At 37.8% G+C, this 15,976-nt stretch overlaps 1 protein-coding gene across 3 annotated transcripts in view; it reads right to left on the bottom strand.

Moving 5' to 3' along the window:
* wipf2b (WAS/WASL interacting protein family, member 2b) overlaps positions 1–15,976 on the bottom strand; it is a 54,521-nt gene that overhangs the window by 17,471 nt on the left and 21,074 nt on the right. For all 3 annotated transcript variants that reach the window (XM_055656948.1, XM_055656949.1, XM_055656947.1), the window contains exons 2-4: positions 2,559–2,691; positions 976–1,108; positions 551–709 (exon numbers count right to left, since the gene is read on the bottom strand). In XM_055656948.1, the coding sequence (XP_055512923.1) occupies positions 551–709; positions 976–1,108; positions 2,559–2,624 (358 nt within the window). In that variant the 5' untranslated portion in view covers positions 2,625–2,691. The remainder of the gene's footprint in view (positions 1–550; positions 710–975; positions 1,109–2,558; positions 2,692–15,976) is intronic.

Consider the following 15,976-nt stretch of genomic DNA (forward strand, 5'->3'; position numbering starts at 1 on the left):
GCCAGAGGAGGTAGTTGGGGCAGGGGCTATCCCAACATTTAAGAAAGATTAAGACAGGTACATGGATAGGACAGGTTTGGAGGGAAATGGATCAAACGCAGGCAGGTGGGACTAGTGTAGCTGGGACATGTTGGCCTGCGTGGGCAAGTTGGGCCAAAAGGGCTGTATCCACACTGTATCATACTATGACACTATGGCATTTTAAAATCCACTCAAAAGGGAAGAGGGGATATTTATAAACATCTTCAACAGCGTTACAATCCTTCAATAATGAGGACGCTATAAACAGGTGGTCTGTGACTTAATCCCAGCATTTATATTTATTGTTCACGTCTGTTCCGCGTGACGTCAGTAAGCAGCAGAATGTTGTTGTTTTCTAATTCCCCTGTTGTTAGAGATCAAGAAACATTGTCCTAAAATAATAATTCTGTTTGTGCACAGGTAAAACATAACCTACTTAGTAGCTCCAGTATGATGACCATCGATTACCTATGGGATATTAGCATCCACACACAAGTGTAACTAACACCCAACTGAAAACAAAAAGTACCTGAATTGTCTCTGTGCCCCACTGGGCGAAGTTTAGGGACTCCACCTTGAAACAAACCACCCAAAGGAACTGGCCCGCCAGATGCAGATCCTGAACTTCCTCCACCGCCTCCACCTCCTCCTCCTCCTCCGCCTCCGCCTCCGCCTCCTCCCTTAACAGCTCCAGAAAAGAAAAATACTATTAAGTAAACAGAATAAAAATTCACCCTTCCCCTGTGACAAGTAGTGAAAACCAACAATTAAATCAATTTAAAATCTTAACCAACACACTTTGTCATTTTATGCTAAATATACTACCACATAGCAGGTCTTACATTTGAAAATACAATTAGCTGCATTGAAAGAGTTCTCACTGCATAGAGCAACAAGTTCACAAACTTAACAAAATTCCCTGTAACATCACAGCTATTCACATTTGCTACTTACTTTCAAGAATTGGGGCACTTCTGTCATTTACATTGGCCACTTTTCGGAGTCTGGCTCCCTTTGTGATATCAGATAAGAGTGCCCCTCGATTGCGGTGTTCTTCACGGCTCAATTTTGTTGCAACTGTATTTGCCTGTTTAAAAATATTGAAAGTATTATATTTTGTTGCTTTACTCTCCATAGAAAGTTTCAATTGATTACATTTATAAAAAAGTTCCAATAAATTATTTTGTAATTCTTTACTTAAACTGGCCTATTCTGTCACATTACATTTTATTTCCCTGCAAATAATCCAGATAGCATCTGAAACTCCAAAGTCTCCTTAACTCATTTTTTCCTTTAACTAATGTGAATTGCAAATATAACTTGTTGCCATTCTGATAAAGTTGCTGCCTTGCCTCAGTACCAGTGATCCAGGTTTTCTACCACATCACAAAGATGCGCAGATGCAAAGATGACCTCCGTAAATTGCCCCTGGTGTGCAAGGAATGTAGAAGAAACTGGGATAACATAGAACTTGTTTAAATTGGTAATTGATGGCCGACATAGAATCAGTGGGCCAAAGGGCCTGTTTCCATGCTGTATTTCTAAACACCAAACTAAATAGACATTTTTGAAACTCCTGCTAGAAAAAATAACTATAATGCAAGTCTGAAGCACTTAAGCCTAAAAACTCGTTTCACCTACCGACAAATTGTCTTCATTATGAGATCATATAACATAAGGTTTCTTAGGAACTTGGCTACCACATTACTGCAAAATGACCTGCAGTGGTCCCCAATTCAATTTACAATATTAAAACACCCATTATAGCAAAGCTACTTGCAAATACACTTTGGAACAAAAGTGTGTGCGTGTGTCTGTGTGTCCATATACATTAATCAACCCAGAAAAGTCTGCAAAAAGTTACAATCTAATATTAATAAATGTGCAGAATAAGTCAAAAAATTGGTCAATTGGTACAATTAGAGTTGCATATTATTTGGAAAACAACAATATAATGGAAGAGAAAAAATTCAGATAACAAATTCCAAATTTGCTTAAAGCAGAATAAAGCCAATGGAAGCCAAGCAATTTTGCGTGAATATATAATTCTTATAAAAATAAAATGCTTGTAGAGTACATAAATAGCATTTTAGTTATACTAATACGTTTTGAATCTTAATTGTATACAATTATTGCTCCTGTACCATGAAAATGAAATAGCTGTTCTGGAGTGGATGCAGAAATAATTAACAAAGCCGGTAGTAGAAATATTGGTATACCCACGAGACATAGAATCCTTGCTTTCTTTGCTCAAGTTCATGAAAGGCTTAAAATGGGTATGGGAGAGGGGTGGAATTCAATTTATGAGACTTTTATTTCTCTGCCTGTGGTGATGAACAAAACTGAATACTAACTATCATCAATTTATGACAGCCACCTAGCAATAGTAAAACTGAAGCTTATCTTGGTAATGAGATAGAAGGCTCAAATAAGGGGTAAACATTGATACAGTGGGCTGAATGGCACCTCTCTTTGCTCACATTATTCAACAACACAGATGATCCACTGAACTGTCACCGATAATGGCATTTCCTTACCTGATTAAACGCTGGGGGTGGAGGAGGTGCAGCAGGTGGGGGTGGGGGTGGCGGAGGTATTGGCATATTTTCCCACTGCCTGGTGGTTCAATCTCTGCTGTATTTCACACAATGTTCTTGGTCATTCATAAACCTGAAAAAAAGATTCAAACATTTAGAACAAATTATTTTTAAACAAGCTTTTAAAATTATTTTCAAACTATGATGTAATATGAGAATTATTTGTTTATCTTCTCAAATTTCTACATCTTCCCCAGGAAACATAAGCATGTGTTATTCATAGCCATTCTACCAAGGCAGTGAGCATCAGGAAAAGGTTCAGCTCTTGGGAAGTAAATGGCAATGTCATTGTATCCTCACCCAAACAATCATAAACTCCAATTTCTAGTATGGTCACAGCTAGAAATCAGGGATCAGTTCAGGCTTTGAAGACCAATTGAACACAGAAAAACACTTTCCATTTTAATCCTAATTTCTATCTCTTGGTCTGTAGCTTTGCAATTCAAGTACCTTTTAAACATTTGTCAGGGGATTGGGTTTGTTGGATGAAATGTTCATTAATGAGAAAAGTTCCTACATTAAAGGAGCTGGGTGTACCACATAACTCAGTTTGGCAATATTAAAAACATTTATTCAGAAAAGGATGAAGCCTGATCTATGTGGTAAAAGATCCTATTAATACAGAGATAAAACATTTCAAAAGAAGTAGTGCTAGATGTGTACGGGTTATATTCCTACATAAGAAATATTCCATCATGGATAACTGCAATCACATTACATTACATATATTTCCAAAGTTCTTAATTAGACCATTTGACCCATCAAGTCTGTTCCACCATTCAATCATGAATGACCTATCTTTCCCATTCTCCTGCCTACCCCTGTAACAAATGACACCCTTACTAATTAAGAACCAAACAATATCCACTTAAAAAATACCCAAAGACTTGGCCTCTGCAGCCGCCTGTAGCAAATAATTCCATGGATTCACCACCTTCTGGTTAAAGAAATTCCTCCTCAGCTCCTTTCTAAAGGCATGTCTTTTCATCCCGTGACTTTGCCCTCTCGTCCTAGACTCTCTCACAAGTGGAAACATCATCTCCAATCCACTACCTAGACCTTTCATTATTTGGTAAGTTTCAATGAGATTCTCCCCCTTATCCTTCTAAACACCAATGAGTACAGGCCCAGAGCTGTCAAACACTCTTCCTCTCAACTTCAATCCAACCATGCCAACTATAATTTACCATGGTTAAAAAAGTTGGATGCATTGGATCAATATGATTATCCCCACTTCCTAATTTGTTAAGCCTAATCTTTCTGTAATTCAAACTAGTATTTTGATCAGTTGTGCTTGTAACAGCACACAAAAGAAATGCAGATAAACTGACATAAGGTTTCAATTTCCATTTTGTTTTCCATACATTTTTCAATCTTCACACAAGAGCAGATGCATCAACGCCACAAAGAGTTCCCAACATTAATTACAGAACCAAATACATTTATACATTGCCTAACCCTGGTTTACAAATAATTTAGTTTACCAAATAGCAATGACCTTGAATTAGCCAAACAGTGGGATGTACGTTTTCAGCTATAATTATGAACCAGCATTTATTTGGAAAGAATGTTTCATACTATCCTCAAAGTTGTTCACATGCTAGGAATTACTTCTCAATGTACCTCCTCTAACGTCCAAAGAGAAATAACAAACCTTAATGCCACTGACTAAATGAGAGAAGGTTGGCCAGAATACCGTGTAAAATGGTGTCATGAAACATTTATATTCAAAAGGCAGCCTCTGCAACAACTTGCCACTAATAGTACCACAATGAGCTCTTTAAAATAAGACACGAGGATCTTACCAAGTCATAGCTCTGAAAGTCCAATCTTAGTTTGGATCAATGTCTCTAAAGCAAAATTTACTGCTCAGATTAAATTTTCAGTGTTGCAGTCTTTCTAGATGCTTGGAAAACTAGAATTTATAAAAAAACTATACCAATGTCCTCATGCAGAGGCATTTTAATCCTTTGAAGTCTAATCTGTGGAAAGATGACCGACAGAAAATGCTGACCAGTGGTCGATTACTTCTTGCAGAAGCATATCTGTCATTCAGATTAAATTTCAAATGGGTTGTAAATATCTCGATACATGCTTTTAAGGCTGTTCATTCAGAGCCAGAAGACATTTTAATTTCACAGGGGACTTATCATGATATGAACTACATTTTAGGTTACTACCCTGTGTTTGTGAGATTGGTTTCCTTATGTCTGAATTTAACCTGATTCATGGATCAACAAAACTGAATTCAATAAAAGCATTGTGATATTTTAAACTTTGTTTCAGTGACAAACTGATTTTCAACCAATCATTGCATTAAAAATCACATCCCCAACAGCATAATATTTTTCTAGAAATCTGTAGTTTTGTGAGGCACAGAGGCACTGCTGCTGTTTCACAGCGCTATAGTCCCATCCCGACCTTGGCTGCTGTCCGCATGGAATTTGCACGTTCTCCCTGTGGTTTTCTCTGGGTGTTCTGGTTTCCTCCCACATCTCAAAGACATGCGGCTTTGTAGGTTAATTGGCCTCTTCAAATTACCCCTGGTATATAGGGTGTGGATATGAAAGTAGGATAACAGAACTAGTGTGAATGGGTGATCAATGGTTGGCTCATAATCTTACTGCATCAGAGGCAAAAGAGATAGCATTGAGCCAAGGCAAACAAATTGATTTATATTTCTTGGTCTTGATCGGGAAATGACTGTTCCAAAACAAAAATCTGCAATGATACCAATGACTTTAATGGTTATATTTCTCAAATAATTACCCAATTATAAATCAATTCCAAGACATTGTTGTTGAATCATTGCATAATAATATTGTATCATTAAACTGGATTTGAACTATCCAGAAAACTGAATCTGTTTTCTGCCTTTTACCCTATGCCAATCAAATCCTTGAGATTTCATGTGATCTATCTCATTGCACATTGTGAGTTTGACACAGCCACCGAATGGAATTAGTATTTTTTTTGGCAACACTGACCTCACCCACTGTTCTTTTGCCAGTATGAAATATCCATAAATTCATCATCTTCATGGATATTTATGCAGAAGGAATTTAGAGAGAAACTGTCATGGAGTGGTCCTTTCTTTAGTTGTCTGGAATTTGGCCAGCCTGTCGGCAAATGTTGTTTCAAAGCAATTACAAGCTTAAATAAAAACAACGTCAAGATCAGTGATGAAACTAGTGACCCATTTCTGATGTCAGGGCATGTTTTAGACACCAGCAAAAACAATTTATTTTCTACACTGGTATCGTTTTTACAGCCACAAATAGCAGCTACAAATGGTCTTACCAAGTTTTCCAAATGTTTTAACCACACAGGTTAATAAGCGGCTTTGAAACAAACAAAAAAAAATCAAAGTAAAACTTCACATTACAGAAGGAATAATATTTTTTTTTTTTTACATACCGTCTTGACATCTGTAAATTTTAAAGTGTATTTATAGTAAGCTGTTTTATGACTTCTACATTATAACACTAATTTGCTTCACCTACAATAAGACTTTACATCAGCTTTTATGCCAGTACAAATGACACAACAATGAATGATCATTCCGCCCCAAGCACCAAAGCTTTCTCTTTCCATCCTCAGCATACCATATCCCAGCAAGATCCAACTCATTAGGAAAATAGAGCAGTAATTCCAACACAGTCTTCAATTCTTTAAAATCTGTACTGGATATAACTATCATTCCTGCTGTTATTCAGATTAACATCATGTAACTTGATGCATCTCATGATTTGAACCATGTCTTAATACTAGTCTTTCTGGTTTAACAAGTCTATAGGTGAGTAATAAGAAATATTCATTTTTGTTTCCCTTGCAGAAGCATTAATTCTTAATACCCTGTTTGTATTACTACCTGGTCCGTGGATATTACAATTAAGATGTGATAGAGAGATTGAAGCAGCTACTTAAAACATTTAACTTTCTTATTCTGGTTTTAGAATGCAGACATTTTAAAGTTGAACTTTTATTTTTAAATGGTTTGCATTCAAAAACGTGATAATTTAACCTGAGAAGCAAGTATTATGGTCTTTGCATTTGTTGCTAAATGTCAAATGTTTATTTATTTAGTGGCAGTAAATTCCATTTATTCAACAGCAGTAAATTCCTTTAAACTGGCCAAATGACAGCCGACCAATTTGAGAAATTATAGTAGTCAGTAATATTTAATCATTTGTGTACTTGTCCAACTAAAATGTCGTACTAGCAACATAAACAGAATGGTTGAGAGGGATATGGGTCAACCACGGGCAATTGGAACCAGCGTAGATAGGCATCTTGGTCAGCATGGACAATTCGGGCTCAAGGGCCTGTTTCTATGCTGTATGATCTGACTTTATAAGCAAAGGAAATGAAAAACAAAATAACATGCAGCCTTAACCCACTGCTCAAATAAAGGTAATTGTCAAATACATATTTGCGGGGGGGGGGGGGGGGGGGGGGGGGGGGGGGGATGAGAAATTCACTAGATTTTGTGGATTCTTTATTTCATGATAAAATACTCTTCTAACTAACTCTGTGGCAGTGTCATACAAAATAATTATACTAACACTACCAACCTATTCCCCGATGCAAACTTTCCCTGGGTGTCGTACACTGGATTAAGCAACACATTCAATCCACACAACCACAACTTCAAATTATAGAAATAAATATAGCATCAAATTACAATATCAATATGTCAACATCCATTACCTTTATTGTGCAATTGGAAAATAATAACCTGCTTAAATAAAAGGAAAATCGATTTTTAGGCCATTCTCAATTACATAATGCAGGACCTTGACATACACCTTATTGCAGTGGCATAGTAACAAGGAATAAAGGAAAGACTGGGAAGACATGAAAAGTAGGCACAACTAATATTAATGACAAAATAAACAACGCAAAATATCACCATCCACAAGCCTCAAAAGGTCTCCCCACTGGCACATTGTATTCAGTGTCCACCATAGAAGTAATGTCTCCCTAAAATGCATGCCACCCAATCTGCCCATAAATCACCATTCCTTCATCTTGGCTAGGTTAGAATACCATCCGACAATGTTCTGAGAATGACTTCACGTGAATTACACTATCACTCAAGTGCAACAAAGAACAGGACATAAACGGAACATGTCACCATTAACCAGACAGAATTCTTTTTTAATCTATTAATTAAACTGTATCATTTGTAAGGAAAAGTGCTACAATTGCCACAAAATATCTCCTAACTGGATATAACACAGATCTAACACCAAAGATCTAACACCAAAAGACTCCAATCGAATATTGAAAGTGACAGATGTAACATTCAAAGGCTGATCTCATCCCAACTGCACTTAAACACCTCCGTTAATTTCATTTACCACTTGCAAAATTACTTCAGAGATTAAAATTAACAATCTAAATAAAATCTGGAAGTTTCCTGAAACATAAGCAAATCTGACATGTGAGGTTGTAAGATGTCAACGGCCAGTTCTTTGAGATTGGGCCAAATCAAATCTGTCCAGCTCTTCGAATTACAATCGATTGTTCCCAGTCCTACATTTGCCTCGACAACATGCAGAAGGTTTGCTATCTTGCAGTTCTTCACAACCCAACAATGGCACACTCAGGACTGCAACAGGACTTCAGGCTGTGCTGCAAGGAGAAACTGCCCTCAACATATATGTGGCAGCCACCAAATCTTGGAACAGTCATGCTAAATATAAAAGGAGCAATTGATTTCAATGGTTTAAATGATTTAGACACTTAAAATCAATTTAATGTGACGTAAAAAGAAAAAAAAACATTACAATTACTAAAGCATAAATTATATTTGAAAAATTACAGAATAATTTAAGTTATTCTTGCCTCTTATTGTTCTGCACGACCATCTACATTATTTAAAAAAAGGTTCTGGATAAGATCCAACTTGGTGTAAGATCCCAGAGGATGTTTACCAACAAGCTGCATGTACTTGCTTCCAAATTCAATAATTGATTGCCAACAATACCAGTAGTTACCAGGTTCAGCCAACAATCCAACTAGCTGGGTTGCTACAATTTTTCAGACATTCACGTTAGGCAAAAAAATCAGGATTCCTAGTCCTGTTCCAAATCAGCAATTTCCCATATTTGTTTACATGCTGTTCCATAATCCTTCCTGGAGTCCTTGGAACCAATCCCAATGTCCATATTTCCTCCTTTATTAACATCTGCAGTGCTGTGGTACCTACTCACATTCCTCCCCCAAAAAGAGTTTTCTGTCCAAAGTATTCTCATGTCAATGCTGTTCCACATTTTCTTTTTTCTCGTCAAGTAGCTTCTACCATAATGAGGGTTGAGATCTTTGGTTCCGAAAGAATGTTGTTGCCTACATGGTATACCACTCTTAAGACCGTGCAAATTCTATCTATGTAGATTTCAGGACATTAAGTGAGATTGAAGGAGCTACCTGTTAAAACAATGAATTTAAAAGACTCCAATCGAAGTATTGAAAGTGACATGGATTGCATACAAGCGACAGGGTTGTAGGTGGGGGTGTAGTGTACGTACATGTGGTCTAGACAGCTTTTAGCACCTGCTGCCTCTTGTATCCATGCAATTTCTCTTTAAAATATTTTTCTCTTCAAAATATTTTTCACTGTAAAATATTTTAAAATAAATAGTTCTCTTAACAAAGTATTCTTCTGCACGATAGCTTCATTTTCTATGCAAGTTTCCTTGCAGAATTTCAATTGTGCTGAACAGCTCTTTTCCACAAGTTAAATCTTGTTGGTAACCGGCATCACACATTCTGAGCCTAGGTTGATTAGAGTATACGCCTTTCTTTTCCTCTCACTCCCACCTCCCCACCCAATCTATCAAATTAAAAATGCTATTGCTCATCTGTCACATAGTTGTGGAATGCTCCTCGGTTTGGCACTTTCACAACATATTGTTCCCTGGGGTATGTTTCAAACTCAGCTAGGCTGGAACTTACCAACATCAGGTTTATTACAAAAGAGTACAATTTTAACTCTCAAACCATACATCTTAAAAGGCGCAACAGAGAAAGAGTAGGGGATAAAATTAGTAATTTGTACATTTGTGGCTAGGATATTAAAGAGGGATTTGCTAAACTCAAAAATGTGTCTGATGCTGGACTTGGAATGCAGAAATCCTCAATGGAGTTTGTCTGCATGTGAGCTAGTTTGCAGACAGCACAGGAAATAGCTGAAATAAATGACAGTCCTGAGTGTATCCGCTCAGGGCCAGGGCATTTCTCTTCTTTAGGCCATTCTTTCGCCTTATGAATAGCCGTTAAGTATGCATGCCCATTACAATCACGTCCACTTCTATTCCGACTACATGATATGCGAGCCGACAACATATTAGAAATGTTTCCACATTACCAGCAACTCTTACAAATCAAAGTAAGCAAGTTTGATTGTGCCTTTGTCAGCAAATCACATTTTTGCGAGTCTAATCCAGTGCTTAAACTATTTCAGTGTCATTCATCCCTTGAGTCTTTATCACAAAATTTAATTCACCCTCTACTACATTTTCTTATGTTTTTCTTACGTCTTATTCTCCCTTGTGTATAATTTTATATATAATATATTTTCTCACATGAGCAAATCACATAAATGAACTAATTTCTTAAGAGTTGATTTTATTCAACTTTAGGGACATCCTAAAAATATGTAAAGAATACTAGGAGGGAAAAAAAGTTTAATTACCACTGGAGTTGTAAAATCATTCTATTAGAATGATTAAAAAAAACATTCCAATGTCTAAGCCCCATCCTACCCTTTTGGGATTTGATTACTGCAGTTTTTTTCTTGGAAAACTAGCTCAAAAAACCATGGAGTATGAGATTTAATATATTAGTATCCACCTAATATAACTTTCTTTAAGTCTCCCCGAAGAAAGCTCACAATAGTCAAAGTTCAACAATTGCCTACGGCAATGCTCCAGTGTTGCCATTTATTAATTTATGATCCCACTAGCTCGTCTGGTCTTCCCTAAAAGGTTATATTACAGTAAATTTGGGAAATATCATGCTACTTTGAAATTAGAAAACCATAGGTAGAGAGAAAAAACATATCAAATTTCCAGCTCTACTGCCATTAAAACCAATAAGAGCATACTAACCCCTTAAATGGCAATGCCTTTTTTAAGTATAGAAAAACAAAATTTAAATATCTGAATAAATTAAGTAATTCACCCTTCATTCACCCCAAAATAATTTCATTCGCCCTTGGGTGAACCATTCACCAGTTTAAGAAGCACTGGTCTAATCGAAAACTGATAAATGATTAATTTTCCACGATATATCCCTGGTTCTTACAAAATCAATTAATGCAATGGTGCCATTATGTCTTGAAGACACTGGCCATGTTAAATTCCTTACCTCTGTTTGGGCACACCTTATTTGTTGCACAAAATGCACAACAGAATCTCCAAAACAATAACTTGAAACAAATTTGGACAATCACCTACCTTGGAATGGGATTCTTAAAGGAGTAACCATGCTAAATGCACAAACTGAAAAGAAAGATGTGATAAGCGGTTCTGACTGAAAAAAGCCACTACTGCAGTCTCTTGAGAAATGTGCTGGCATATTATCTTCAATTCTGCCTAAATTTACTGAAAAGGAATTCTGCTCTGCTTTTTCTTTCAATGCCCTCCAGAACCGTTAGTTCAGCAAGAATGATTCCCATATATTGCTTGGGATGGATCACTTTTGCTATGAGGAGACTGGACAGGCTAGGTGTATTTTCCCTGTAGCAGAGGTTAAGAGGGAACGTGGTGGAGGTATGTAAAATTATGAGTGGTAAAGATAGGTTGGCCTGCAAGAAACCTTTTCCCCATAGAGGTAGATACAATTAGAGGACATAGGGTTATGATGCCAGATATTTTTAAACTATTACCTTTTTTAAGTCTCATCCAGCTCCACAATACTCCAAGATACCAGTGCTCCTTCACCTCTAGCATTGTAAGCAGCTCTTACTTTTAATCACTCCACCTGTGGCAATCGTACACTCTGATGCCTCTCAATTTTCATATTAATCACTTGCAAATGTGCAATAATATATACACCAATAGGTCAGTGATCGACACAAAACACTTCTCAACAACTGAAATCAAGAAAGTAGTGTAAGTGGGAATTCACTGCAAAGGAAGAATCATGAAGAGGGGTCTCAACCCAAAATGTCACCCATTCCTTCTCTCCAGGGATGCTGCCTGTCCCACTGTTACTCTAGCATTTTGTGTCCATTTTCGATTTAAACCAGCAGCAGATTTAAAAAAAAAAAAAAATTACACAAGATCAATTTCAAACTTTGAATTTGTGATTAAATTTTTGACAAGGTAGCTGGGGAAGCAGGAATAGTTAGCTACAGTGCAGCCATTATGCCATCGAATAGCAGAACAGACCTAAAGGTGCTACCTTCCTCCCACCCTGCTTCCTGTAAGAACTCCATCCCCTACCCCCAATTCCTCCGTCTTCACCGCATCTGCACCCAGGATGAGGCATTCCACACCAGGGCATCGGAGATGTCTTCATTCTTCAGGGAACGGGGGTTCCCCTCTTCTACTAAAGATGAGGCTCTCTCCAGGGTCTCTGCTATACTCCATAACTCTGCTCTAACTCCCCATCCTCCGACTCGTAACAAGGGCCGAGTCCCCCTTGTCCTCACCCTGCACACTACCAGCCGTCACATACAACAAACAATCCTCCAACATTTTTGCCACCTCCAACGGGATCCCAGCACTGGCCACATCTTCCCATCTCTTCCCCCGTCTGCTTTCCGCAGAGGCTGCTCCCTCCGTAAGTCCCTGGTCAATTCGTCCCTTCCCACCCAAACCACCCCTTCTCCTGGCACTTTCCCTTGCAACTGCAGGAAATGCTGCACTTGTCTCTTTACCTCCCCCCTTGACTCCATTCAAGGTCCCAAACGGTCTTTCCAGGTGCGGCAGAGGTTCACCTGCACCTCCTCCAACCTCATCTATTGCATCTGCTGCTCTAGGTGTCAGCTGCTCTACATCGGTGAGACCAAGCATAGGCTTGACGATTGCTTCGCCCAACACCTCCGCTAGGTTCGCAATAACCAACCTGATCTGCCGGTGGCTCAGTACTTCAACTCCCCCTCCCATTCAGAATCCAACCTTTCTGTCCTGGGCCTCCTCCGTGGCCAGAGTGAGGCCCACCGTACATTGGAGGAGCAGCACCTCATATTTCGCTTGGGCAGTTTATATCCCAGCAGTATGAGCGTTGACTTCTCTAATTTCAGGTAGTCCCTGCTTTCTCCTCCTCAGCTCTCCCTCAGCCCATTGTCTCCGCCTCTTCCTTTCTTCTTCCCGCTCCCCCAACCCTCACATCAGTCTGAAGAAGCCTCTTGATCCGAAACATTGCCTATTTCCTTCGCTCCATAGATGCTGCCTCACCCGCTGAGTTTCTCCAGCATTTTTGTCTACCTTCGATTTTCCAGCATCTGCAGTTCTTTCTTAAACATAAAAATGTGCTATATGGTAATAAATCATATTGTATTGTTGTATAGTATAGGTTTATTCCTGTTCATTGTATTGTATTGGTTTATTCCTGTTCCTATTTTCCCCAATACCAATTCAATTCAGTTTTATTTGTCATATGTAGGTTAACACAGGGTCAACGGTACAATGAAATGTGTTTGACAAGACAGCACCTCAGCAATAATATAACAAGGATAAAATAAGATAAGAATGACATTGGTAACGTAAAAAAGACAATAATAAAATAATCAACATATACGATGTGAAATGTGTTTCTGAGTTCAGAAGCCTGATGGCCTGATGTTAAAAACTGTTCTTGTCTGGTGGTACATGCACCAATCTTGGGTGGCTCAATATTACATATTGGTTGGTAATAATCATGTGAAATACCCACAGACACAATACTCCATTTTTACATTTTTTTTAGTACATTAGAGATAGCATATTTCAGTTAGCTATCAACTGATGAATGACATTTACCCGGAGCTTATTCAGCTCATATCATAAAAACAAGACCAGCCATGGTTCCACGTCTGACCACTTACCTGTTTGAACATTCTGGTATGAATCCCAGGTAATAAAATAAATCTACACCTGACTAGAATTTCTTAACCCCCATGGCAAATTAGTAATACTCACTGTCGAGGCTCACACAAAGTACCATTAAATCTTCACAACAGCACTAGATGAGTGATAGAGGTGAATAAAAAGGCCAGGATTAAAATTAAGATTGTTTAAAAATCACTGTTGAAATTCCTTTGAATGTGAATAGGTACAGTAGAATGGCCAATAATAAGGACAAAGACTATTTATCCTATTTCCTTAATATCGAAAAACAGACCCACCATTCACATAACGGATCAAGTAGATCACAGTTTTGGTGCTAGAATCCATGTCAAGCTTAAACAATGCAACACTGTTACAATACAGAATAATATTCTGAAATTATGTCAGTAGAGGCACCCCTACAATTCCCGGGGGTTACATTCCTACGAAAATCCATATGGTGATTTTCCACGACATTAATGCAATGTGATCTGCGCATGCACCAAGAATTGAGTTGAAAAAACATTGTCACTTTCTTATTTTTCCTCCCACACAAATTCTGTGAGTGCAGATTTTATTTTGTATCTCCAGTTTTTGTTATAGATTTATGAATTCTGAAAAGTGGGTTTCTATTACCCAAACGGCCATAGCGTGGGGGTTGCCTACATCTAATCTAAATCTCCAAAGGCATCCACAATGCACAATAAATTGAGTTCTTACGTGATGATTTCTCTTCGCTGTTAAAATTCTTTACAAATTCTGAGTACATTTCAGCGGTAGTGACAAATCATTGTCATATTTAAGAGGAATTCATCTGCACTTCCATTAAATCCCAACTGTTGGAAAAAATTATGTAATAACCTAGGTCATCTCCAGCTGTGACCCATGGGTAGTCTGACACCTTGACTGTGAGTTTTGATGTGTCCCACAGCTTTATTTCAATCTAAATGTCACAAGAGGTTTGTTCATCGCCCTAATGAAGCAATCAAACTACAAATGCCAGCTATTTTTCCTTTGGCTGATGGCAGATGTAAAACAGCAGAGTACATAATTTCTCCCCCTCACACAGACCCACATATAGGAATAGGAATACTTGATTGTCACATGTGACTAGGCACAGGGAGATTACAAGGCACAGTACGATTACATAAACTACAAGAAATGACTGCCTTGCTCCACAAATATTTAAAAATCAGACTGAGAAAGTGAAGCAGCAGATGCTACAATCTGCCACAAAAAAACGGGACACAAAAACTGTGGGTGAAGCAGCAACTGTCGAGGCAAAAAGATCCAAATGAATGTTTGGGTCAGAATCATGTATGAGGACAGAGAGGGCACAGGAAAGATAGCCATTGTGTAGCAGTGCAAGGTGGGGAGTGATATAGAGGCTGGTGGGTGATAAATTACAGTTAACATTCCAGCTCAACCACCCTTCATCAGAACAGAAAATTCTTCTGGTGAAGGTTCTTTAACCTGAAACACTGAAGACCTTTCATGAGAAAAATCATCCAGTTCTTTTATACGGTCTTGGACCTGAAGCACTAACTCTTTACCTTTGCACAGTAGCTGCCAAACCAGCTGAGTATTTTCAAAACATTTCTGTTCTTTAATTTCAAAATGTTTAGCGTTTTCATTTTTTTTTTAAATGGCATGTATGTTACATGTCACTTTTCAGTCTGCAAATGGGACTGAACACTATACAATCATTTAAAAAAATATATATTTTTATTAGATCATACACAGTAGTATAAACCAAGAATAATATAATACATTTCATGTACAAACTTCTTGTTTTTAAATTTAATAATAAAAAAGTAGAAGCAAGAAAGAGAGAGAAAAAGAAAGTTAGGTAAGGTGGTGAAAGTGATAGTTTGTGAAAAAGTACAAGAGAGGAAAAAAAAGGGGGAAAATTAAAAAAATTAAAATACAATAAAAGGGATATACCTGCTTCGTATCTTTACGCACCCCTCATCCAATTCTGAAACAGTTACTTTCCAAGGTTATGTTGCACCATATGCTTGTAATAAATCGATAAAGGGAGACCAAATCTTTAAGAAATGGTCTGATTTGCCTGCTAGGACAAATCTCATATCTTCTAGGTGCATCATAAGCAAACATATAGGGCGCCACCTTAAATGCCAACAATAATATCCTGGAACTGAGATAATTTGCCTAATGATATGCATGTGGCTAGGCCTAAATGCCAATGATTTCATTCAAATAGCAATAAACAACAAACCATCACACTACCATGAAGTATGCAGTACATATCTGAATAACAAAACTAAGTTTACACAGATGTCAGTTTATGTGACCACT

The sequence above is a fragment of the Leucoraja erinacea genome, chromosome 27 (genome assembly GCF_028641065.1).
Source record: "Leucoraja erinacea ecotype New England chromosome 27, Leri_hhj_1, whole genome shotgun sequence".
Classification (NCBI taxonomy): Eukaryota; Metazoa; Chordata; class Chondrichthyes; order Rajiformes; family Rajidae; genus Leucoraja; species Leucoraja erinaceus.